The following is a 25166-nucleotide window of genomic DNA, read 5'->3' as shown; positions in this document are numbered from 1 at the left end:
GTCTTCCTAGAAGTGATCAAACTAAGATGAGGCGTTGGGGTAGCTCCAATCCAATATGCCTCATGCCCTTATAAGTGGGAAATCGGGATAGAAAGGCAGACAGGCATAAACAGAAGACGGCAGAGGACGCAGGGAGAAGCTGACTGTCTATGAGCCAAGGACACAGGCCTGGCACATATCCTTCCCTCGCGGCTCAGAGGGCACCACCCCGTCCACACCTTGACCTTGGGCATCCAGCCTCCAGGACTGTGAGACAACAAATTCCCGTGGCTCGAGCCCCCAGCCTGTGGCACTTTGTTACGCAGCCCTAGCTGACTAGCACACCCTCTTTGCCAGAGTTCTTAGGCCGCTTGCCTCCCTGCCGGAGAGATGCTGGGACCTACAGACCTGCCTGACTAGAGACAGGTGCAGCAGGAGGGGTGCTGTGGGGAGTTAGGGGCCTGGGGGTGGGTCTCTGGACCTGCTTTTGTGGCATCATAAGGATGAGAAAAGAGCCAAGGGAGATGCTTCCTGCTGGAGTCAGGGCCCCATCAAAGCCCGGGAGCCTGGAGGTGTGACCTGCGGGTGATGCTACGGTCTTGCAGCTCTCGCCAGCTCTCCTGCCCTTGAGGTCACCTGCTGCACCCCCCCATCCCCCCAGCCAGGCTCTCCTGACCTTTTTCCTTTGCATCCCAGAGTCTTTGCCCCTGGTAGGCCCTGCACCACCGTCCTCATGTGTCACCTCCCCATGGGCCTCAGTGTCCCCATCTATAAGGTAGCAGGCCCCTCGTGCTTCGAGGCCTCAGGGCCCAGCCCCACTCCTGGCTGCCCGTGGGACAGCAGGGGCACCTGCCCCCGGGGCCATCCGGGTGGGTGAGACCAGCGTGCCTCAGGCCCAGAAACTCTCACCACGGCCGACAGTGAATAAAATGACTTTAATAAAACAGAAACAGCTTTACAGGGGTCTTCAGAGACAAAACCAAGCGCCTGGAGCCTCGGGGCGGGGGGGGGGGGGGCTAATACCTGAGCAGCCAGCGTGGCTTGTGATGGCTCAGGGACGTGAAGTAGGACCACCACCACGGCTTGCTCCCGCCCGCAGACGGCTGCCTCCGTCCCTCGAGGGGCTCCTGGCCCAGCTCCTCAGGCTCCCCATATGGGCTGGCGCCTCCTGGTGGGTCTTGGAGCCCAGACCCTCTTCTCCGGGGCCCAAGGAGGAACTTCTTCGGTCCGGCGCCCAGAGGCTGGAGAATGAAGTCCACTCGGCCGGCCCTCCTCATCCGAGCGGGGATGGTGACCTTCTTGATGACCTTGGAGTAGCCGGGGGCCTGAGCTATGACAATGTGGGACCCCGGAGGCAGCAGTCTCCAGTAGTCACCATCCGGGGCTGCGAACAACCAGAGCACAAGCAATTCTCAGACCTGGGCTCACACCGCGCTCGCGGTGCGGAGACTTGGGGGTCCGAGGGGCATCATCCTGCAGGGCAAGCAGACCCCGGATATTCACCTGCTTCCGCACTGGCCTGGAGCACCCTTCCCACCCGCTTCCCCGGCCAAACTCCTATTCATCCCTCAAAGCCCATGCAGGATGAATGGAGTGGCCTCTCCGGGCGCCAGGCCGTGTGACCGCTTGCGGGACCAGCCACCGCGATGCAGGAACCAGGAAGGCGCTCACCTGTGGTGATGTCATGTCGGATGCCCTTGACCAAAATCCGGGCGTTCTTGACCGGCTTGCCAAATTTGTCCATCACCACACCTTTGATGCCGCGGTGCACCTGAGGAGACGGACAGTGAGGGCGAGGGTGTGGCGTCTCTAGAGGACCCGGTGCCCAGCCCAGCCAGCTCGCGCCCCTCTGTCCTCGGAGCCCCCCTCTGGGCTTGCGCGTGACCCTGCAGTTCTACTCGAGGGTCCACCTGACCACCTCTCCTGGGCCGGGGGTGCTGAGCAGAAAGCCTGGAGCTCATCTCAGCTCCCCTTCATATGTAGAGCGGGTCGGTGCGGCCGCTTCTCCCTGCGCGTGGGCCCCAGGAGGACACGGGCCCAGGGTCTGGACCCTCGTGTCAGTCCCAGCCGAGGCGCCAGCCACTCTCTGGTCTTGAACAAGCTATACTGCTTCTCGGCACCGTCTCCCATCTGTAAAATGGGCGCAGGTGTTGCTGGAGAGTGGGCATCAACACACACGAAGGCCCGTGGCAGAGCCGGGACACGGGACCTGCCCACCCTCAGTATGGACAGGTCTAGACGCGGCACGCTCCGAGCGGATGCCTTCAGACGAGGAAGCTGCACGTGCCGAGCAGAGCCCGGCGCAGAACTGCCTGGCCTTGTTCACACTCCTTCTCCTAAAAATGTCGACAATAAATAAGCTAACCTGCCCTTGTCTATTGGACTGCAAACAACTTGGGGCCCGCAGGTCATGTCAAATGAGGCCAACGTGACTGGGTGGGAGGGGAGACAGTGCAGAGAGACTGTTCTCTCCCACGGGGCTGCCTCCCACACCTGCAGTGCCGCCCCACCCCTCCTGCCCCTCCTCTGCTCAGAACCAGCCAATTCCTCTGCCCCACACTCCTCTTCCTCCAGGAAGCCCTCCTTGATGACCAGCCACATCGGGGGCCTCCTCCAGGGTCCCCAGTGCTGGGCTTCCACACTCCCAGCCCTGATCTCGCTGTAATGTCACCATCTGCCCTCTTCTCCCCAACCTAGGGGAGAGACCAGACACGTAGTAGGGTCTCATTTCATGTCAGCTTGCGCGGGCTAAACTTTGTTCTGCCCTTGCTTTTGGGCTGAGGAGTCACCTTCCTGCAGACCCAGGGACGTACGCTCTCTGGCAGGGAAGGAGACATGGTGCGCACGCCCCTCCCCTCCCAACCAGGGAGAGGCAGACACCCACCCAAGGCCTGGTCAGCATCACCGTGAAGAAGGCCTCCATGGGCCGTGACAGACTCGATCCTTATCAGAAGCCCCAGCGCGGCCTTCCCAGGGCATCATCCTCAGGGGCCAGCCACGCCTGGCTGCGCAACCCGCCTGCCACCCTTCCTCACTCACTATTAAATCTTTATACCCCAAGACCTCACATACAATATTCACAGAGCAATCCCAGCCCCATTTAAGGCTCCTTAAAACTAATTTTCACCAGACGGCCGTAAAATGAAATGAGCGAGGGGTCTGGCCCAGACCCATTACTGCATGATGACGGGCCCTGTGCAGCGAGAGGTCGCAGGTGCACCCAACAACTAGAAGCCCCAACAACACTGATAACGTCCAGCTTTTCTCCGGGCAGACGGCAGTGGCTGCTGATCCAGGAGGCCCTGCTTGGTTCTTGCCTGGAGAAAGGTTCCTGATCTTTCTGGAAAGGATTCATTGACAGAACTGCGGTTTGGGGCAGGCAGATCGGAGTGTGAGCTCTGGGCAGTCGCTGGGCAATGCTGGATAGGCCCTGTTGCTGTGTGACCCTCTGTCTCCTCCTCTGGTTTTCTCATGGTGGCCGAGAGCCAGGCCCGGGAGCCCACGCGTGACCCAGCAGCCCCAGGCCAGCACGGTCCTTCCCTGGTACCTGTCCCTCCACCCACAAAGTGGGGCAGCCCCTCCTAACGCCCAGGACTGGTGTCAGGATTCACCCCGTAGGTGGGGGTGCCGGCCGTAACGTGCTACGCACGTACAACCCCTCGTTGTCCCCTCCGGGCAATCCCGTGTCTCCCGCAGGCCCTGCTTCTCACGGGGACATGGAGCCAACGTGTGAGTCACCGGAGTCTTGAAAACACTCAGGAGGCATCTGTGAGCCATGCGAGGTTCTGCCTCACCGCCTGCGTGCCCGCCCCTTGGGGTTACCACCCTCAGACCCCCACCACGCCCCTCAGCTGTGAGTCACACTAGCAGGAACGACTGGCACGCGGTCACCACGCTGCTGGGGTCCACCCCCGGGGACCACGAGGACTGTTCTAGACCGTTCTCAGTGGCTTCTGCTCAGCAGCACCACCTATTTCTGGGTGACCGTGGCCCCAGGAACGCAGTTACCCTGTCTGGCTGCCCCACCCCTCCCCCAGCAGCCAGTGCCCTGACCTCTGAGCCCGAGGGGCAGACATGCTCCAGGCCCTGCCGCCCAGAGCATCATGCTGAGGCCTCCCCCCAGCCCAGTGCCCAGTCGATTGCCGTGTCCACACTCCTCACTGTGGCATGGGGAGCCTCCCATGCCCTCTGCCTGAGCTCTTCCATTGCCCGGTTTCCCTACTTCTTCCGATGTAGCCCTTGTGTCACCTCCCCCAGGAAGCCCCCATGGCCTCCGAGGCGGGTCAGGTGCCATCCCTGGGCCGCCTTGGTCCCTGCATCCTCCTTGTTCGGTGGTACCCTTTAGGCCGTGAGAGCCTGGCTGTCCTGGGGACCCCAACGCATGCCCCCTGAGGTCCCAAGCGCCCCCAGGGCTGGCCGACAGCAGGTGGCCAGTGAACGGATGGACGGCTGGCGAATAAACAAGTGAGGGGCAGCTGCGCACCGGGTCCCCCCAGCGCCGGCCCGGCTGGCGGAGCAAAGCCGCGGGGGCTCACCATCTCCACGAAGTTCAGGAGCGGCTCCTTGTTGTGCTGCCAGAGCGTGTAGAGGGCCTCCTCCGGTGGGAACTTGACGCAGCCCAGCTCCACCGTGATCTCGAAGCAGTTGCTGTGCAGGTAGTTGAAGTCGGACATGCCTGCGGCACGGTGGGGGCGGCCTGAGCGCGCGCGCTCGACATCCGCGCGCTCGACATCCACGCCCCCCCCCCCCCCCCGCCGCGCTCGACATCCGCACGCTCGACATCCACGCCCCCCCACGCTAGACATCCGCGCGCTCGACATCCACGCCCCCCCCGCCCGCGCTCGACATCCGCCTGGTCGACCGACATCCACGCGCTCCACACCCACGTGCCTGCGCTCGACATCCGCCCCCCAGCGGGGCAGCCGCGAGTGGCTGCTGCCCTTATCCCCACTTTACGGGTGAGCAGACCGAGGCGCGGGGCGCTGGCGGTTCTGACCCAGGTCCCACAGGGAAGGGGCGGAGCTGCACTTTGAACACAGGCGTCTGGCACCCAAGTGCTTCTGCTTACACTCTGTCCTGTGTGCCCCTCGGTGGGTAAGGAGTGAGCCAATTTCCATCAGAGACACATGCGCCACTGGCGGCCAAGCCTCTGGCCGCCTCCTGGCCTGGACTCCAGTGACCACAGTGTCCATGTACCTAGCCAGTCCCAAGAACAGCCGGGAAGGAAGGTCCTCCAGCCCCTGCTTCCAGGGAAAACAGAGGTTTCGCAAGACCGGACAACCAGCCAATCAAGTGGCAGAGCGGGGCCTCCAGAAAATCGGGCTGATGGCCACCCATCCACTCCTGCCCTCTGCCCCATCTGCTTCCAGAGTTTCTTGTCCAGTAGAAGCTACACCCGGTCTCCAGGGCAGGCCTCCTGCCCAGACGGGGCAGCCCCTGCCCTTCGGAAGTCAGCAGCCACTGCTACCAACTTGACCTTCACAGCCCACAGGGCAGCCATGCTCCAATCCACACGGCCCCTCTGTCCTTGGACACTGGCCCCGTGCTTTCCCTGGCTCTGTGTCCCTGGGGCGACAAGCCCGGCTGCCTCTCCCGGGCTCAGACCCCCCCCCAAGGGTCCCTTGCAGACCCTGGACATGGGTCATGCTCAAGACTTGAAATCAGGGAACCATGCACCCGGGCCCTGGGAGGGAGAGAAGCTGCCCTGTGCCCCCGGGAAAGGCCCCCCGTGGCCGTCTTGGGGCAGTAGGGGCGAGGTTGCAGAGCAGGGGTGTGAACTGGCTTCAGCACAGGAGCGGATCATCCTCCCGCCCACAGCTCTGCCACCTGCGGCATGGACGCCGATGGGCCTTTCTCTTGCCCGAGCCCAATTTCCTCATCTGCCAAATGTCCCCAATACGCAGTGTCGTGCCGGGGTGGAGGGGAGGCAGGCGGAGCGCAGGAGCACATGGGCCCTGCCCAGCCGGTGCCCTTCAGGGCGCACAGTGTCCCACGCACCCCACTTTGCTCTGTGTCATGTCCAACTGGACACAGGCTAACGTGGAACTTCAGAAAAACTATGAAGAAAGTTTAAGTGTAAGTATATCTCATGCAGTATTTGGGACACACTTATACATACTAAAAATGCTTCATTATTTTTCTGAAATTCAAGTTTCACTGGAGTCCTTTATTCCCTCCAGCACCCCTCCTGCCCCCAAGAGGCAAAGAGAATTGGTCACAGGTGGGGTCACGCACTATCAGCGCTCACGAAGTCCCCAGCAGAAGCAGCAGGGGGGCTGGAGTATAACTCTGCCACACCTGTGCCCTGGAACGTCCTCAAGACAGCAGCAGAACCGAAGCCAGACCACACCCACACGGCCTGGTGCACCTGTGCTGCTCCCCCACACTCCAGAAGTTCCAGAATCCAGGTCCCAGAAAGAGCTGCTGAGAGGAGATGCCAGCCGCCCCCCTTCCAGCCCCTCCCAACCTCCCCCTCCCCCCCACACCCTCCCTCCCTCAGCTCTCCCTCCCTCATCCTGCCCAACCCCTCCCCCCCCTCCCCGCCCCCCCCCTCCACCCGCACCTCCGGTGAAGCTGTACCAGTCTGCCCCGTTGATGATGCTGCCCCTCTTCAGGAAGTTGCCGCCACACCTGTTCTCTGACCTGTCCATCATCATGGGGTGGACATCAGCGTAGGCCCTGGCCAGCAGCTTGAACATCTTTAAAGGAGACCAAGGGACAGGTTTCTCGTGAGGCCAAGGCCAGAAAGTGGGGCACCCTGCAGGACACTCTCAGCGCTGGGGGCAATGGGGTGAAGAGGGGTCTGCAGCACAGGTAGGAGGGGGGCTGGCGTCCACACAGATGGTACAGCACGTGCAAAGGCCCGGAGGTGGGAGAGCCGGAGCTCGGGGCACCTGCGGTGGGTACCTGGCGCGTTGTGGAGCCCCTGCACACCTCGCTAGGGAGGGTGGGCTTTCTCCCAAGAAGGGGGTGCACCACAGGGATGCTGGCAGGGCTCCCCGAGGTCAGCTTTGCAGTTTCCCAGGCACCTCCTACAGAGGGCAGGCCTCGGGAGGCGGGAGGCTGGGGTGGGCCTCATTTTCACTGACTTCACCGCTGACTTCACCACCGACTCCTCTGTGATAACCATTGCCCCACGTTCCCCGGGAACGACCTGTGCCTGAGGGTGCCCCCACCTGCCACCACACACGTCCAGTGTCCACTGTGCTGCGTGGAGGACACGGGACGCGGGGCCTGCCCTCCTGGGGGGAGCCTTAGGGGCGAGCTCGTCTGAGTGTGTCCACAGCCCCTGCCCCGGCGCAGCACTCCCCCCCCCCATGCTGCCCCCACAGCAGGCAGGGCGCGTAGGTCCTCCCATGCCTGCATCCCAGCACAGGGACAACTTGGGGTGGCAACTCCCAAGCTGGGGTCACGTGGATAACGGGGCCCAGCGCACTATGCTTGTGACAGCCCCACGGCCCTGGGAGAAGTCTGTCCCGGCAAGGGGACCCTGCTGCAAGAAGGGGGAGGCTGGGCAGGTGGGGTCAGGCCAGAGCGAGGTCTCTCCGGTGGGGCACGGCGACTCCAGGACCCGGGGTTTGGGGAAGGATGGGTCCAGTGTCTCCAGGGTGGGGCCGTGCGGTTTCAGCTCCATCCCTCAGACACAAACCAAGAACCCAAAATACAAGGCCACGCACGTCCTGTAGTCACCGAGGTTGGCAGACGGGGTTGTCTTGAGAAACCTGCCTGGGTCCCCACCTCTCTGGCCCTCCCCTGGCTCCCTACCCACCCCGCCTGGCTCTCCTTCCTGTCACCCATCAGTCAGCCCCACACCGCCTGCCCTCGGGAGAGCAGGTAAAGTCATCAGTCCCCAGAGCCCAGGGACGCACAAGCGGCAGGCCCCGCTGGGAACAGGCCCGACCTGGGGGGCAGGTGCAGGGCAAGGCCGTCAGGAGGCCGGCCGGCTGTGAGTGAGCGAGGTGGTGGGTGCCACAGGGTGCTAGGAGGGGCAGGTGTGCACTGGCATGGGGGGGGTGCTGTGCAGGAGCTCAGGCGGGGGCCGCGGGGAGGAACAGCCTGCCTGGGACCCTGCAGACACTGTCGCTCCCTCTTGCGGTCTGCGGGCTGGGTTGGGGAGGGTTTGAGGGGCAGGACAGAGCTTGAGCCGGGCTTGGGAGTAAGATTCTGGCAGAAGGGACAGGTGTAGGGGGACAGACAGCCTGGAATGGCACCAAGAGGTGCTGTCTCTCATATACGGGGCACCACGGCAGTTCGGGGGAGGCGACTTGGGACACCCTGGCCAGCCCCTCCTTGTGCTCCCCCCCAGCCCCCTCCTGGGACCCTGGTTTCCACAGAGACCACTGCTGGCTGTGGCCCTGAGCACGATCGATCCGTGATTGATGGCTGGTGGGGAAGACTCTTATTTTTCTGACTCTGGCGGGACTCGTTGAGGTGAACTTCCGCCCCAGGGACATCTTCATGTATCTGCCTCTGGATTCAGACGCTGGGCCTGGCACCAAGGGCTCCTGCCACCGAGGGTTCACGGGCCTTGCCCCACTGTCAGCCCCGCCCTATGACAGCACGGGGTCAGGGGCAGACCCTAAGGGGACATCACCCATCCCAGGACACTTGCTGGGCTCCGAGCACGGAACCTGGCACCCCTGCACATCCTAGGCCTGTGCCAGCTGCAGGGGCGTGTGGGGGGGAGGGAGTGAACGGACGAAGCAGGGCAAGGAGGAAGGGGCGCAGGGACAAGCCGCCCAGGGGATGCAGGAGGTGGCTTCCCTAAGGTCCTAGAGGCCGGGCCCTCCATCTGCTGGCCCCGCTGGGTGCCTGTGGGAAACTGCCTCCTCCTTCAGGCTCTGCTGAGACAGCCGCCCCCTCAGGGAAGCCCTCCTGAAGGCCCAGGACAGGCCGGGGTCCACCCTCCAGAGCGGCATGCACACACAGACGTGCGCACTCCCCGCAGGCCCCCGGCCCCCGGCAGCCCTCCATCCTGGTCCTGCCCGCTTCTGGCTCCCCCTTCCAGACCAGATGCGGACCCTCAGTGCAAGGGCTGGTCCTGCCTGACGCAGACCCGCAGACCCGCAGCGCGTGGGGTCGGGAAGCTGGGGGAGGCTGAACTGACCTGCGTGGCTGACAGAGGGGAACGAGCAGGGACCCGGGCTCCAGGCACTTGTCCAAGCAGCCCCAGCTCCCGGTCCCTGCCCTGCCCTGAAGCACAGGGCAGGTCTGGCTCCCCACTGCGTCCAGTCCACCAGGAGGCCTGATGGGGGACTGAGCAGACAGCGCTGACCTTTCCAAGACCCCAGGCCAGCCAAGGCCAGAGCGTCCAGCTTTGTCGTGCCCAGAGGACATGGGAAGGAGCCCAGGGGCTGGCCTTGGCAGGAGAGGGTCACTGGGGCAGTGTGGGCAGCTCCCCCAGGACATCTGTCTGTGGGCCCTGAAGTACCACCCCCTTCACCTCCAAAAAATAGAAAGTGATCAACTGCCACCTCCCAGAAGACCAGCCTGCATGAGCTCCAGGAGCGGGCCAGGGAGGAGCCCCATCGGGCAGAGGGGGGTGGAGAGGGTCCTGGCCATCATTACATTGTCTCCTCCCCTGCTGGCCTGACCAGTGAGGGAAACTGAGGCCTGAACAGGGGAAAGGCCTCTTCGGACCCAAGGGAATCCAGGGCCAGAATTCCTCCTCTGATCCCGCTGTAGCCCTGCTCCTGGAGCCGACCCAGGGGACCCTCAGCAAAAGGGCAAGGCCCACCAGTGCGGGGGGGGGGGGGGGTGCGTGGCAGCCAAGAGACAGACCGGTGCCATGCACGCTGCAGCACTGCCCTCTGCCGGCACTGCCTGGAACCCCACCCTCTCCCTGCGGCCAGGTCGGGAGAGCGCTGGGCTACAGTTCGCACCCGAAGGGCTCTCCGCTGGGGACACTGACGGAAGTTGGGGTGTGACCAGAGGAAGGACAGGCAGCTTCCAGCTGGCTGGAAGGCTTCCTGGAGGAAGGGCCTTTAGAGCTAAGCCTGCAAAACTCCTACTGTTCCTGCGACTGTGTGGGTCTCAGTGAGCTCAGAACAGGGAAAAGGCCAGGCCAGCCCCGAGGGCACCTCACCGCAGCCTCCCCTGCACGCACAGCAGACCCGGCCCCTCTCACCTTCTCATCAGGTGTGGGAGAAAACATCTTCTCTTCCTGGGGGTGCTTGGAGAAGTCAAAGGGGTAGGAGACCACCAGGTCTCCCCCATGGAGGCTGGCCGAGAGCACAAACGGGGCGGTCCGCATCCATTTCATTATCGCCTTGGTCTCCGGGGCCACCTGCCCAGCAAAGATGCAGCGGTCGTCAGAACCAGGCATGCCCCTACTGGCTACCCCAGCCGTGCCCACAGGCTCCTCCAGCCTCTCCGGGGCCCCGCCGTCCCTGCCTGCCCCACCCCGCCCTGCCCAAAGGCCCTTGCCGGGCCCTCAGGATTCCCTTCAGGTGCCACCAGGCTCTCCCACCTGCCCACACCCCTGCCTGAAACTCATTTTTCCACCTCCTGGGGCCGTCACTTCCTCCAGGCAGCCTGCCCAGAGAGCTGAGCACCTGCAGCCCCAGGGTGTTTTCCGCACGTGTTCCCTGAATGCCAGCAGCCCACTGAAGAATTACCCCCATGTCCCAGGCTGGAAGCAGAGACTCAAAGGCTCAGGCTGCTAACCGCCAGGCTCTCCCGTGACCCCGTAATAACCAGAGACCCTTCGAACGCGTGCCCGTGTGCAGGGTGGGCGGGGGCAGCTCCTACCTTACCCCACCAGTAGTGCTGTGGGATGGGGATGTGGTCACTGCGCACACCGCGGGACTCGGCCAGGCGGTAGTACTCAGACGTCAGGTCAGGGAAGTTGCGGTTCAGATCCAAGTTCTGTGCGTTCTGCCTCCCGCTTGTCCACCCGTTGTAGCCGGCGCCCTGAAAACACAGGCCACCCCCGTCCAGGGGTCAGCACACCGCACCCTGACTCCTTCCACAAGGGAGGCCACGGGGCTGGGCTGGGCTGAGTCAGAGGCCAGGGCTGCCGTTTCTCTCCGGCTTTGATGAACTTGGGAGCATGTCCAGCCAAGCTGTCCTTGACCTCTCTCCCATCTGTCTGGCTCCTCCCGTCTGGCCTCCTTGCTGAGCCTCCAACCTCAGGGCCTTGCACTGGCTGTTCCCCTGCCTGAGTCCCCCCAGTAGTTATGTGCACTGATTGTTCCCCACCTCCACTGGGGCTCTGCTCAAAGTCACATCAGAGAGCTTCCAGCCCTCCAGCCACCATGAGATGTCCCCCTGCCCCGTCTTCCCATTGGAAGATTTTTCTATAGAGCACATCCTCGTTTTCACACACCACGGAATTATCAGTCTGCCCCCACCCCCAGTAGGACCTTGCTGACGGTGATGCCTGCTGAATGCCCATCACCCAGAACGGTGGGTGCACACAGACCCCCAGTCACTGCTAGTGAATGAACAGATGGGAGGGCGTCGAAGTTAGCAGCCCACGGGATCCGGGGTAGGGGGCACTCACCTCGGCAGCCGCCACCTCGTACCCGTCGGGGTTCATGGAGGGCAGCAGGTGAATGCGGGTAGTGTTGAGCAGACGCTGGATGCGGGGACTGCCCAACAGGTACTCGGAGCACAGGTACTGGGCCAGGTAGATGAGCATCTCCCGCCCTGCCACCTCATTGCCATGGATGTTGCCGATGAGCTTCACCTCAGGCTCCACTTGGGGGAGATACAGTGACCTGAGGGGTCGTCTCAAACCCTAGGGTCCCCAGAGACTTGAGGGCCCACATGGCAAGGCAGGCTGGATGCTTTGGGACCTGTTCATACTTGTTTTGGCCCAAGCATCTCTGTGACTAATGAGGTCTCATCAAAGTCATGACTTACTGAGCTGATTTCTTAAGTTTAGCCACAATTATTAGCAAAACACATCAAGGATATTAATTAATAACAATAAATGTCATCATTGCTCTGTGTGAATTTTATTCATGGCCACTTTCTACATTTGTGTAGTAAATTAAGGTGCACATTGGTGCTTAGGTGGGAAGGCCCTCAAATGGATGGATGGATGGTTGGAAGGCAGGAAGATGGAAGAATGGATGAATGCATGAAAGGATGGAAAGATGAATAGGTGGATAAGTAAATAAACATTTAGATATTTCAATAGAAGAATGGAAGGAAGGATGGATGGATGGATACATGGATGTTTGGATATTTGAATAGAAGGATGGATGGGTGAAAGATGGAAGGATGGATGGAGGGATAGAAGGATGGATAGAAAGATGGAAGGAAGGATAGATGGATGGATGGATGGATGGATGGATGGATGGATGGATGTTTGGATATTTGGATAGAAGGAGGATAGGTGAAAAGATGGAAGGATGGATGGAAGGATGGCTAGAAAGATGGAAGGAAGGAAGGAAGGAAGGAAGGAAGGAAGGAAGGAAGGATGTTTGGATATTTGGATAGAAGGATGGATAGAAAGATAGAAGTCTGGAAGGAAGCCTGGATGGATGGATGGATGGATGGATGGATGGATGGATGGATGGATGGATAGATGGATGTTTGGATATTTGGATAGAAGGATGGATGGGTGAAAAGATGGAAGGATGGGTGAAAGCATAGAAGGATGGATGGAAGGATGGATAGAAAGATGGAAGGATGGATGGATGGATGTTTGGATATTTGGATAGGAAGATGGATGGGTGAAAAGATGGAAGGATGGATGGAAGCATAGAAGGATGGATAGAAAGATGGAAGGATGGATGGAGGGATAGAAGAATGGATGGATGGATAGGTAGGTGGATGCCCGGATATTTGGATAGAAGGATGGATGAGTGTAAAGATGAAAGAATGAATGGAGGGATAGAAGGATGAATAGATGGAGGGACAGAGATAAAGATGGATAGGTGATGGATGGATGGATGGATGGATGGATGGATGGATGGATGGATAGATGGATGTTTCGATATCTGGATAGAAGGATGACTGGATGGATGGCTGGATGGATGAGTGGATTGTGGTTAAAAAATAAGAGTCGACCAGGAGCCTGGCAGCCTTACTAACTGTGTGACCTTGGGAAGTCAACTCTCTTCTCTGAGACTCACGTTGCTCATCTGGAAAATGGCATCTCTTTCCCTAGCTGTGCACAGCCCAAGGACTGCAGCTGTGAAAGCAAACACCCATGTCCCTCCTGTATTCTGAGGGTATAAATGACCCTGAAGCTTCCCACAATGGTCACTTTCCTTGGCCTTCTCCCAGGGGACACCCCTCACCACATTCCAAAGCTGCACATCAATCTGAAATAGGAAGAACCCTATCTTCATCCCAGAGTACCGCACAGGCTGGAGTGGTAGAAGGCAGGGTGGGCCAAGGAGGCTGGGGTGGGGCCAGGTGACCTCTGACCCTTAACAGGAGACAGGGCTTTGGGCTCATGACATCCCTGACACCTAAACCACTAGGATGAAAATTGGGCTGAGTGTGGCCAACCCAACAAAGGTGCCAGAGCCCCTTAACCTCAGATGGTATATTTTTCAGTAATTAAACAACCAAGGGTCGAATGAGAATGACTTCTGGATTGACCCCGTGTGCCTCGCATGGTCACGGGGATAGACCAGCAGAGGGATGGGGCCAAGGAAGGGCTCCTGGCAGAGGCGAGAACTGGGGCCCGTGCCTGGATGCCCTCAGTGCCCTGGAGGGGTTCATGGTGGTCTTCAGCTCACTACACAGGACACAGGCCACCCAGCCAGGGGCTGAGTCTTCTCTAGAATCTCTTGCATTCTTAGCCAGCCCCCTGAGCTCCTGGCCACCCCCCCAGCCCCTGAGATGCAGGTTCACGCTGAGTTCTGTTCAGCACCCTCACTGTGCAGGGCAGTGAACCGGGGCCTGCAGCGAAATCTGACCTCCGGCACCAGCACAGCTCTGGAGAGACAAGAAAGCCTAGCATTTTCCATGCAGCTCTGCCCCATCTCACACCAGGCTTAATGGGCTTGGTTTTCGTAATGGAGGAAGTGCTTCCTTCAGATTGTCCTGTGAGATTACGTTCACCAAGCCGCTCGAGGAGCCAGCGTGAAGTGGCCAAGACCAAGCGAGCACATGCCTGCCCGGGTCTGAGCGTGCCAGGGAGAGGTTGCAGAAACGACAGAATGCGCAGAGCACGGTTGTGCTTCTCCATGGACGGACAGGGGCCCACATGCCTGCAGCCACGGGAGAGCCCCCGCTTCTCTTCCCCAGACTTGTGCGGTGACGCTCCCCAGGACGGGCCCCCAGCTCCCATCTCCCGGTTGAGCCCCAGCAGGCCCTGTGGGATGTGGCCACGTGCCCCAGGGCACCAAGCAGGACACAAACCCTGCCCGCTCCCTGTCTGCCCCCATGATGGGGACCCCGGCCCCGGGCTTGCACACCCAAGCCCAGCAGGCCCGGAGCCCATTCCTGGGAGCTGGCCCACACCCAGACCTCTCTCTGGGGCCCTGTCTGCGGCGTCAGCTTACTCAGCTCGTGCTGCCCAGGGCGGGCCGAGAACTCGATGACCAGCAGCTCCTTGCCATTGAAGCTCCGGCCGATGCTGTAGGTCTTGGCGACGTGGGGGCAGCGGGCCGCCGTCCGCTTCAGCACGCGCACCATCTGGGCGTAGGAGTGGTGCGCGAAGCGAATGAAGGTCGGCGGCAGGCCTGAGGGCGGCGCCTCCTCCGCGTCCAGGCCTTCTGGGGAAGAATGGGGGTGTTGGGGGGGCCTCCAGCTGCCCCCGGTCGCACTCACCCACCAGCGTCGCTGCTCAATGGCCAGCCCCCGATGGCGGCTCGGTCTGCCCCCACCTGGTTCCCTTACAACCCCTGGGACCCTGGCCACCCCCAGCACCCTCACACCCCCTCCCCTGCCACCCTCGGAAACTTGGGGTCCCCCTGGAGTGGCTCCCCAGTCAACCTGCTTCTGTTTTTATTAAAACCCCCTTTACGCTACTTAATGCCCTCAGCTAGTAATGCACCCAGCAGGTGCACGCGGCTTCACGGTTGCCGAAGCCGCGACGACGAAGAGCATTACACAGTGACGGGAAAACAGACAGCATGAAGGCCCAGACGTACCCACAGAACCCGCGACCCAGAGAAAACCGCTATTTGGGGGGCAGCCTCCCGACTGTTTTCCACAGCCGCCTCGCTGTAATCATGGTGCTGACGCAGGTTCCTAACCTGCTCTGTCTACACTGCTTTGCAGTGGAGACGGCTTCAATGCCTCGTCAGTCCGGCACCCACTGCTCTGAAGGGCTCCTTGGAGTCCACCCTACCATGGCCACGATGATGACACACAGCGAGGGTACCGTGAAGGGGGAGGGAGAGTGGAGGGATAAGGAGGGCAAGGGAGGGGAGGGAGGGAGGGGAGGGAGGGTAGAGGGAGAGGAGGGGAGAAGAAGGAGGGAAGCTTCCCCACGCCTACTCTAAAAGGTCTCCTTGGGAGAAGCCCCTGGTCTTCCAGGCCGGGCTCCATCCCTCCGACAGGACACAGGTGCCTGCCCCCCTCCCTGTCCCTCTCTGGACCGAAGACCAGCTCCTGCAGGCTGGTTAACAGTTAATTCTTTTCCCTCAGCCTCTCACTTGCCCTGTGGTTTTCTTTCTGCTCAAAACGGTTTTGAGGGAGGAAGAAAGCAGACAGAACCAGCAATTTGGTGGCAGAATTGCCCAAAATAATCTCTCTCCGGCCACCTCCATGGACTTTCCCAGGGCAGGCGGGCTGGGCCCAAGGGATGTCTGGTTCTCTTCCTCTGCACCCCTGCCCTTTCCCGGTGCTGCCGCGGCCGGGTCTCCTGTGTCTGCACAGGCTCACAGCTCCTATCTGCTGGCAGAGCGCTGCCTGCGGCACAGAAGCCTGTGGGTGGCACAGTCCCCCGCCCAGAGCCAGCTTGGGGATCAGTCCGGCAGGCGGCCAAACGAGAAGCCTGAGCTCCGGGAGGCCGGCACAGACAGGGTCCCAGATCTCCATCTGTGTCCTCCCTGCCATCTCAGGGTCCCAGCATGGAGCCATGTACACGGCAGGCACCCAATGGCTGTATGCTGAATGCACAGACCCATCCGTGGTCTGACTCCGCCAGGCAGACGCTGCCCCCCCCCGCTGCTGTTTGCCTTCCTAGAGCCCCCACTTTGTCCTCTATGAAGTTGGGGGGGTTGTCGTGGGTTGTGGTGAGTGGCAGTGTGGGTGGCACCCAGCGCCACATCACGTGAGCCTGGCCACGAGTGTCCTGACGCGAGTGCGGGCCACACTGGGGACGATGAGGTCCTGCCTGTCCAGGGCGGCCCACGCTGGCCACACGTGGTCCTTTACACTGAAGCTTCCAGCCATTAAAATCAAATAAAATCAAAATTGAGACCCTGGGTAGCAGGGAACACATCCCAAGCACTCAGCAGCCACATGTGACCGGTGGCTGCTGTTTGGGACAGCATGGGAGAGAATATTGCGCCACCACAGAAAATTCTTTCAGCCAGGGCTGCTCGGGACTGTGCTGTGTCCTGAAGGGCCGGCGCTCAGGACACCCGCCCTTCCTACCTGCTCTGGAACGCCCTGCCAGGCGGCCCCCAGGACCTCTTTGCACACCTGCTGAGACGAGTGGCTCACCACCGCCCAGGGCTGCCCATTCCACCCCCAAGACACCAAAGCGGAGCCCCTCCCGCTGCTTCCTTGAGCCCACGCTGGGGAGTCCGGCTTCTGCCAATACCCTACACGCCATCTCTCTGGCCGACCACAGGCAACCCTACAGGCCTCGTGAGGGAAGCAGCCTCCCCACAGACCCTGGGGCCCAGCCGGAGCACTGAGGTCCTCAGGAGGGGCCACAGCGAGGACTCAGGCCCCCCGGGGCCGGCCGTGCTCTTCCACATGCCCGGCTGGCCCAGGCACCAGCCCCGGAGGCCTCCTTGTGGGGGGATGTTTGCCCACGGTGACTCAGTGGTCCTCCCCCAACACCCGGGCACCAGTGCGGCCCCGGGCCCCACGCACCTCGCAGCTTCTCCAGCGGGTCATAGCAGCCCTGCTCCACGCTCGCAAAGTAGCGTCCGCAGTCGAGGAAGTAGGGCCAGGCCATGTCGATGGCGTCGAAGGCGGGCTGGCAGGCCTCCCGCAGCCCGTCGCACACGTGCCGGCAGGGCCTGCGCACCCGGCCGCCCTCGCAGCGGGGGGCCAGCACGGCGCAGCCCAGCAGCCGCAGGTCGGGGTTGCACTGGCCTTCCAGGAGGTGGTGCAGGACACTCAGCAGGATGTACTCGGAGCTGGACTCCACCGCCTCCCGGGACCGGTGCTCCAGCAGGGTGGGGAAGGTGGTCTGGTTGTAGGCCACATCACTGCAGGTCTGGAGCTGCATGTCCACACACGTGGCTGGGGGCAGGGGGACCACCGGGTCACTCCTTGCCTCCGTGACCCCCGTAGTCACCCGTCAGGCACTCTCTAAGGGCCCGCCCTGCCGCCCCAGAGCCCCCCGGGGCCAGAGCCTACAGGGATGGGCCGCCACCGTCTGGCAGGGAGGACCAGACAAGGCCCCTGAGACTAACAAGCTCCACTCCTCCCTGGTGAGGGAGCCAGGGCGGCCACTCTGGGCCTCGACTGCCACTGCTGCAGAATGGGTGTGGGAAAGCCAGCCTCGCCCAGGGGCTGCCCCGTTAGGGGACAGGAAGGAAGCCAGCAGACTCTGGGTTTTGCAGAAGCAGGTGCAGACCCTCCCAGACTCACAGCCCCAAAGCAAACGAGTCCCCAAAGATGCACCCAACTTGGACTGCCTCGGATCTCCAGGAAAGTGGAGATCACGGAGTGGTGAGCTCGGGCTCAGGGCGTTGAAGACAGGGCCAGTGAAGACGGCCACGGCTCAGCCCAGCCTGACCCAGCTCTGCCTCTCACGCCGGTGGGTGTCCCAGGTACAGGGACTTTGCCGTCACTGGGCGTTTTCTGATGTGATCATAACCCCTTTCTCTCCAGCCCAGTGTGGCTGGAGACCCTTGCCAGCCCCGCAGCCCTCTCCAGCACGGAGTTGAGTGTGCGGTCATCCCCACGCTGCCCCTCCCTGTGACCTCAGGTGCACCTGCCACATGTGGCAGCTCATGGGACAAGTGACAAGATTTTGCCACTTTTCAAAGTTTAAAAGGATGGGGTGATTTCTGCTCAGCGTTTCTCTGCTGTAAACATTTTAGATATGTCATTGACTTTTGCATTGAGAATATTCCCTATTTTTCAAAAAAGTCCAGTCCCTTCCCTTGGAACACACCAGACGCCCAAATCTGGCAGGAGCGGACTTGAGAAGCAGTAGCTGCCTGCCTGATCTTCAAGCCCGCGCCCCAAGGTCAGCTTTCCCTTCCTCATGTTCCCCGGGGGAAGGTCGGGGTCCACACAGGGAAAGGGGTTTGCCTGGCAGCTGCCCCACGGACCCGACACTCAGGGAGCTCACAAGATAAAAAGCAGACACGCTGTGTACGGCCACGTCGGACCCCAACCAGCCGGGGGGGCGAGGGGAGCAGGGGTGATTGCAAGGAGCACTTCTGGGACAGAGCCAGGGGTGGGAAGCCTGGCTGCACGGAGAGAGGGTCCTTCCTCTTTTGTTTTGTCTAATTTCCAGCTGTTTAAGAAGGGGCTTGGATTTGAGTATTGGCCCTTGTTACTAGTCAGCCCCTGGGGAACTGTGGGTTTAGCTCTCTAAAGGCCTCGACAGCGTGGAGGGGCTGCACCGCTCCTACAAAGCGAAAATGAGAGAAGTCCATGCATCGTACCACTGTCTGCAGCCCACGGCCCATGGCATTCACCTAGAAGAGAAAGGACAGCGCTGTTAGGGGTGTGGGCCCTGGTGATCCTGTCATCGCAAGAACACACATGGACAACACTGCTTCTGAGGGCAGCCGGCCACGCGCCCGGCCCTGTGCTAACACCCCGCGAGCTCCATCTCATGGGGCTGCACCCCAGCCCTCCGGTGATGATGGAGCCCTTCTCCCCGCTCCGCAGGGGAGGAGCCGCTGTCCCGGAGAGGAGCCGTGGTCCCGGAGAGGTGCCGTGACTTGCCTAAGGAAAGACAGCCAGAGCGTCGATGTGGGTGTTACGCGTCCCTCCAGGGCCGCCCGGGCTCCTTTGCCAATCACCATGGGTAAACACCCCGCAGGGGCCCGTTCCAAGATTCCAGCAGTTGAACAACCAGTTCCGGCAAAATTCCCGAATATCTAAGAGCCATTCTCGCCCCACCCCACCAGTAACTCTGACCCCACGTTATTCCAAGTCCCCCAGAGTCCGATGGGCGCCGGCTTTCCCCAACCCCCCAGAACACTCTGCAAGAGCTTCGTTCCACTGTCTCCTGAACTGGGGAGAGGAGGACCCACATGCAAAACTATCCTTTCAACCATGGGCTCCCAGGGCCCGCCTCGAGGCCCAGGCAGGTAGACCCGACAGTGAGAGCCCTGGGAAAGCCAGTAAAACCAGCCTTAATCATAACCCCACCCTACGAGCTCCCGAGCTCCCGCTCAGACGGCCCCAAGTGCTCTGGGAGCTCCAAGAGGGAGGAGCTGCCTCTGAGGGAGGGAAATCAGCATGAGATTTAGAGCCTGGGCCCCCGGGCAGGAGTCCCGGGAGGATAGGGCAGGCTGGGTGGCAGAAAGAGTGGGAAACAGGGGGGAAGGGGGTGGGGGGCCGAAGAAGGCTGAAACAGAGGGCAAAGCCCGTGTTCTAATCCTGTCACCTCACACAAAACCCGGGGCGGACCCGCGAGTCTGGGAAGGGTGGGAGCCCCTCTAGCAATGCACCATAAGATCTGGGCGCTATGAGAACTTTCCTGAGTGAACAAACACGAGCCCCCAGGGCGGGAGCAGCTGGAAGGTGGGCTCTGGTCCTGCGGGGCTGGCCCGGCAGCTCCCCCTTTCAGGACCCTCTGCACAGGGTTTGCCCTCTGTGGACCAGGCAATCACAGTCCCCGACCCCGCTGCAGGCCAGCTCCCAGCGCCCTCACGGGGTGGGACTACAGGCACCCCCTTGCCGCCTGGTTTCCACTCTCAAAACTGGCGAATGAGGGATCCAGGCAAACGCTTGTCTGTGCGCAGATGCTCTGCGGGAACACGCCTGCCGCCCGGGGACTCGCTCTCTCTCCTCGTCCGAATAATACAGTGAGGGAGCCCAGTGCGAGCCAGGGGGCAGCGGCAGGCAGGGAGGATGCCCAGCACTGGACCTAGACAGCCCGTGGTCACGGCAGGGAGACCCTGGAGTTGCTCTTTTGTGCCTCTGTTTCCCCATTGTACGTGGGGTTTTCCATAATCACGTGGTGGGAATAACACGAAGGTTCTACAGGACGACCCACATTCAGTGCCCGGCACAGGACGTGGTCCAGGATAGAAGGTCCATAAATAATAGCTCCGTTGCTGTTACTGTTTTATAACACCCCTGCGACAACGGGCCACAGGTTCTGGGCTGTCCTAGGTGGCTGGCACCACTTGGGAAAAGCAACAGACAAGAGAATAATTATCCTAAATAATTTTCCTAAATTTTGCCGGTTCTAACGCAGCAGAGGGCTGCAGCGTGCCCACCTGTGCCCACCTGTGCCCACCTGTGCCCACCTCAGGTGGCTGGTGATGTGCACTGGGATGAGCTCACTGGCGGCGAGAGGGCTCGAGGACCCCAGGCAGGGAAAGCCACCTCTTCCCCTCAGACACAGGCGAGGGCATTTCTGGGCACTCTGCCCGACACTCCAAAGTTTTTATGGTCTAACATGTTCCCTAACCCCTTGCCCACTGTCCCCTGCAGGATGAGAGACATGACAGGCTGAAACAATACTTGGGAAAAAGAGGGGCGCCTGGGTGGCACAGCGGTTAAGCGTCTGCCTTTGGCTCAGGGCGTGATCCCGGCGTTATGGGATCGAGCCCCACATCAGGCTCCTCCGCTATGAGCCTGCTTCTTCCTCTCCCACTCCCCCTGCTTGTGTTCTCTCTCTCGCTGGCTGTCTCTGTCTCTGTCAAATAAATAAATAAAATCTTTAAAAAAAAAATACTTGGGAAAAAGAATAGGAAACTGACCCAGGACCCAGCCTGGAACACTGCTGTTATCTGGCTGTCTTTGCAGCTAAAGGCACCGAGTTCACGCCAGGAGAACGGGTAAAAGCATCAGATCCATGCAGGGCCCTGTGCATGAGCACCTGTGCCCTATACGGACTGCTCGACCCCCGGATGCACGCTCGGTCGACTCCCTGCCACAGCCCGTGCGAGCTCGCACAGGGGCCGATGCCGTGACTCGGAGGTCTGTTCAGGAGCCCAAGCCTCATCGACGGCCGGGCCCAGGGCCCCTGGCTTCTCTGCCTATACCGGCGTCCGTGTGCCCGGAGCGCACCTGCCGTGTGTCTGCGCCGAGCTGCAGACTTGCTCAGACTTTGGCACGTCCACAAAGCAGAAGGACTCTCCGTGGCCCGGGACCCCTGCGGCCTCAGGAAAACACACAGCGAGGAAACCAGGAGTGGACCAGTGACCCCCACGTCTGCCCCCACAAAGCTAGCAGATGCCACACAGGGGCTGGATTTGAGTGGATGTGAAGGGATCCCTCCTGGTTTTGAGTGGCTTTGATCTGCAGATGAAGAAACTGAAGTTGGGGGCTCAGTTTCCTCTTCTGCGCAAGGGGGTGACAATAGCGCCCATTGTTGTGGGGGAGGGGGGCCGATAAGGTAACACCTGGGCCCAGTAAGGGCTCCACAGACAGTAGCTCGGGTCACATGGGCAGAAGGAGGGGCTGCCCATCATGACCTCCATGCTTGTGGGATGGACGAGGGGACGGCACCTGCTGACGTGGCCGCCAGGAGCCAGCCAGATGGCTGGGTGGACGTGCTTCCTGGGGCTCTGCTCTCACAACGCACCACGGGCTGGTAAGCAGACACGGCACGTCCAGCGCGGCTGGGGGCCGGCAGCCGGAAATCAGGGGCTGGCAGGCCCGGCCCTCCCGCGGGATCTGAGGGAGGGTCCTCCCCGCCTCTCCCAGTCTCTGGGCTCCCGACAACCCCGGGCTTGTGGCTGCACCCCATCGTCACGTGTCCTCCCTGGTGGGTCTGTGTCCCAATTTGTTCCTCTCCTAAGGACACCTGTCATCGGATATAGGGCCCACCCAGAGCCGCTGTGACTTCCTCTTGCTTCGACTGTATCTACAAAGCCCCGCTTCCCAGGAAAGTCACAGCCACAGGTACGGGGCATTAGGACTCCAACATTTCTTGGTGGGGGGACGCAACTCCACCCAGGACAAGAGGCAAGCCCCAGTGTGCGCCTCCGGGGAGCTCAGGGCTGGGGTGGGGTCGAGAGAGGAGTTGGCTGCTCAGGCTGCACCGGGCAGTGTGACCCCCCCTCCCCCAGCACTCGGGGCAGTGAGCCCACACCGCCACCTGCTGTACGTGGGAAGTCCTCACCTAATCTCAGACCCAGGACTAGAGAAAGAATGTAAAAGACCTGATTCACAGTTTGTATATTGACCTCACGCTGAAACAATATATTGGCTTAAGTAAAACTGGTTCTTCAGGTGAATTTCACCTGTGTCTCATTAGCACTTTCGTGTGACCACTAGAAAATGTAAACTTAGCATGGGGCCAGCATCCTTGGGTTTAGAGGGCACCCATCCAAGGGCTGCTGCTCCTTGGCAGCCCGCACGTGCCCCTTACACTATGTGACCACAAGGTGTCAGCACGTCTTCAACGAGGGACCGAGGCTGAAGGGGCTGGCCGGCTCCCTCCCTCCCTCTTCAGCAGAGGAGAGGTTGTTGGTTCCTGGCCAAGGACTCCTCTAACAGATGAGAAACCTGAATGAGGCCAGAGAGGTTGGGACATCTGCCCAAGGCTACACAGTGGAGAAGAGCACGCAGGATCTGAACCCAGACTGGCCTGGCCCCTAGAACCATGAACACTGCCTCAGCCCACAACCTCCCCGTGGAGGCCTGGAATAAGGCAAGGACAAGGGCAGAGGGGAGGGGAGGGAGGGGTCCAGGCTTGCTCTGAGGCTCCAGGACAGGTACAGGAGGGACACAGATACAGTCCTCAAATAGAGCAGCCTGAATGCAAACTGCCCTGTCCACAGCCCGTGCCAGCCTACTGTCTGGAAAAGTCATTCTGCTTCCTCAGACTGGGACCGCACATGGTCCACTGTCAGGAGTGAAGATCAGACTAGAGGAAGGATTTCTTCTAGAAACGGTCACCAGTGCCACCACGGGGCCTCAGCCAGAGCTCCCCCCGCCCCCATTCCTCAAGGTGAGGAAGGAGTGGTCTGTGCAGGCACCCAGGGGAGGGGGCTACACTTCTCCCTGGGAAAAGGACAGGTCAGGGAGGATTTCCTGGAGGAGGGGGCCATGGTCCCCAGCAAGCCTATGATTCTAGACATTTCCTGGGGTCTCACAGCTCCAGGGGAAGGTCCATCCACGACACAGTGCAAGTTCTATCTACATCCTGCCTGCACACCTGTGCACACGCGTGCACATGCACACACACATGCACACACTCTGCTTGGGCCTTTCTGCAGCAAGGGGGAGGAGGAAAGAGGTGAGGGCGGGGGCTGGAGTTGAGGCGGGGGTGAAAACCCAGGCAGAGAGGGAGGGAGAAGGAAACATTGGCATCGGCACATTTGAGAGGGGCATTCTGCGCCGGGTACATGCACTTGGCTGGGCCGGCACATTCTCAGGTATCCACAAACCCCGGCCCTTGAGAGATGCCCAGAACCCTGTGCCCAAGGGGCCCCCACCCTCTGGGGACAGAGATGTCTGGTGCTGCTAAGGACCCCGAGGACAGGGGACTAGATGAACCTCCCACTCTGAATATGAGGGGAAACTGAGGCCCGCTCCAGGAGGGGCCAGAGCCCAGGACTCTGGGCTCCTGCCTCCACCCCTCACCCCACACTCTCAGGTGAGACCACACAGGCAGGAGCACCCCGGTCTCCCTGTCCCAGAGCACTCCAGGCACATGCACTCCCTCCCCAGGCCACCACGCTCCCTCCCAGGGGACCGCGCCCCCTCCCAGGCCCTCAGAGCCCATTTCCGGAGATATTGTTGTCCACATCGAGGCTGGAGGTGGCAGGGAGGGGTCAAGAGTTTGCTGCCGCCCACAGGCTGCCCCCTTCCTGGAAGGAACAGACACCTTGGATGGCCTGTCCAAGGCAAAGTCTTGGCACCTGCTCCCTGGGACCCCAGCCGCAGGGCGCCCCACCCGCTGTGCCCTGACCAGAGGAGGACTCCTCAGGGCAGGCACGGTGCCCCTCTGCTGCCCCAGCTGCCTGCGGCACTCCACCCTGGGGTCCCAGCCTCCCTGTACCCCGAGAACCCAGTGCCCCCTCCCAGCAGACCATGAGGTCCAAGGTCACGGGCGCGTGCGCGCTGGGGGACGGTCGTGCTCGGGGCCAGGGGTCGCTGGCGGGGTGGTGGGAAAGTTCCCGGGGTGGGGTGGTGGGTCTTACCGGCGGGCCCCCGCGCGAGCGGGCACCCGGGCCGGGAAGCGGCGGCGGCCAGCGCGGCGAGCAGCATCAGCGGCGGCGGGGGCAGCATGGTGGGCGGCGGGAGGCGGGCGGGCGGCGGCGCAGTGATGTGGCACTCGGGCCGCGGGGCGAAGGCCGCTGGGCTCCCGCCCCCCAGGAGCGCGAGCGCGGAGTCGGGTTACAGCGCAGCGCAGACTCTGCGCGGAGGGATGCCGGCGGGAGGGACAGAGTCGAGCAGCCCGCTTCCGGCCCAGGGCCCGCCCCCAGGGCCGGGCGCCCCCCCCCCAGGGGTCGGTTACCCTTTCTCCCACCTGAGGGCCTGGGAGCTGACCTCTAAGCCCCCTGCTGATCCTGCCTAAAAACCGCTTTTTCTGGACTGGGCGGGTCTGGGGGCCAGGACCCACCTGGCCCTCGTGCAGACTCCAGCTGGCCGTGAACCAGGCCATGTCACTCCTCTGTCCCACGAGGGGCGGAAGGATGACCCTCCCACGGACCCAGGGTGTAGGAGAGTCCGTGGGGTATCATTAGGTACCAGGAAGGGCAGGCGGCTTCTGGATGTCCTTGGGCAGCTCCTCACCTCTGAGCAGGGTCTCTGTCTGCACCCTGGGGAGTAGCCCCTCCTGGAGGCTCCGGTGGAGCCGTGCAGGGAGCCTGGCGCCAGGATCCACAGTGAAATGTGGCAGGGTGTCACTCAGCTCATCAAAGGGGGCAACAGGCCAACCCAGTGGTGGCATAAAGTCTCATAGGGGTGAACCCCTCCCCTCTGGATGAGGGGGCAAAGGCAAT

The 25166-nt window shown here is 61.5% G+C and overlaps 1 protein-coding gene across 2 annotated transcripts; it reads right to left on the bottom strand.

Annotated features, from left to right (window-relative positions):
• Positions 1-901: 901 nt before the first annotated feature.
• CPZ (carboxypeptidase Z) lies at positions 902-24531 on the bottom strand. 2 transcript variants are annotated; one of them, XM_045770870.2, is made up of 11 exons: positions 24363-24531; positions 18693-18725; positions 16939-17313; positions 14448-14657; positions 11483-11679; positions 10729-10890; positions 10106-10264; positions 6542-6677; positions 4515-4654; positions 1651-1750; positions 902-1363 (listed from the first exon to the last, which is right to left on the bottom strand). In XM_045770870.2, exons 1-11 carry the CDS (start codon positions 24448-24450, stop codon positions 996-998), a joined length of 1968 nt encoding a protein of 655 aa, XP_045626826.2. In that variant the 5' UTR covers positions 24451-24531; the 3' UTR covers positions 902-995. The 2 variants fall into 2 exon arrangements, with proteins under 2 accessions (XP_045626826.2, XP_045626825.2); XM_045770869.2 differs by having other exon boundaries at positions 14448-14660; positions 24363-24530.
• Positions 24532-25166: the final 635 nt, after the last annotated feature.

Source organism: Ursus americanus, chromosome 8 (genome assembly GCF_024610735.1).
Source record: "Ursus americanus isolate L20-20 chromosome 8, mUrsAme1.1.p, whole genome shotgun sequence".
NCBI classification, from domain to species: domain Eukaryota; kingdom Metazoa; phylum Chordata; class Mammalia; order Carnivora; family Ursidae; genus Ursus; species Ursus americanus.
The sequence above is the reverse complement of the archived record's forward strand: the minus strand, read 5'-3'. Positions and strand labels throughout refer to the sequence as shown.

Bases quoted from the DNA above. Each gene is read 5' to 3' on its own strand.
- CPZ (XM_045770869.2), bottom strand. From the start codon at position 24,450: ATGCTGCCCCCGCCGCCGCTGATGCTGCTCGCCGCGCTGGCCGCCGCC. The intron at 11,680-14,447 runs GTAAGCTGACGC...ATCTCCCCCAAG, and splicing joins CCCTGGGCAGCACGAGCTGA to TGGAGCCTGAGGTGAAGCTC. The intron at 4,655-6,541 runs GTGCGGGTGGAG...ACCGTGCCGCAG, and splicing joins CTGGTACAGCTTCACCGGAG to GCATGTCCGACTTCAACTAC.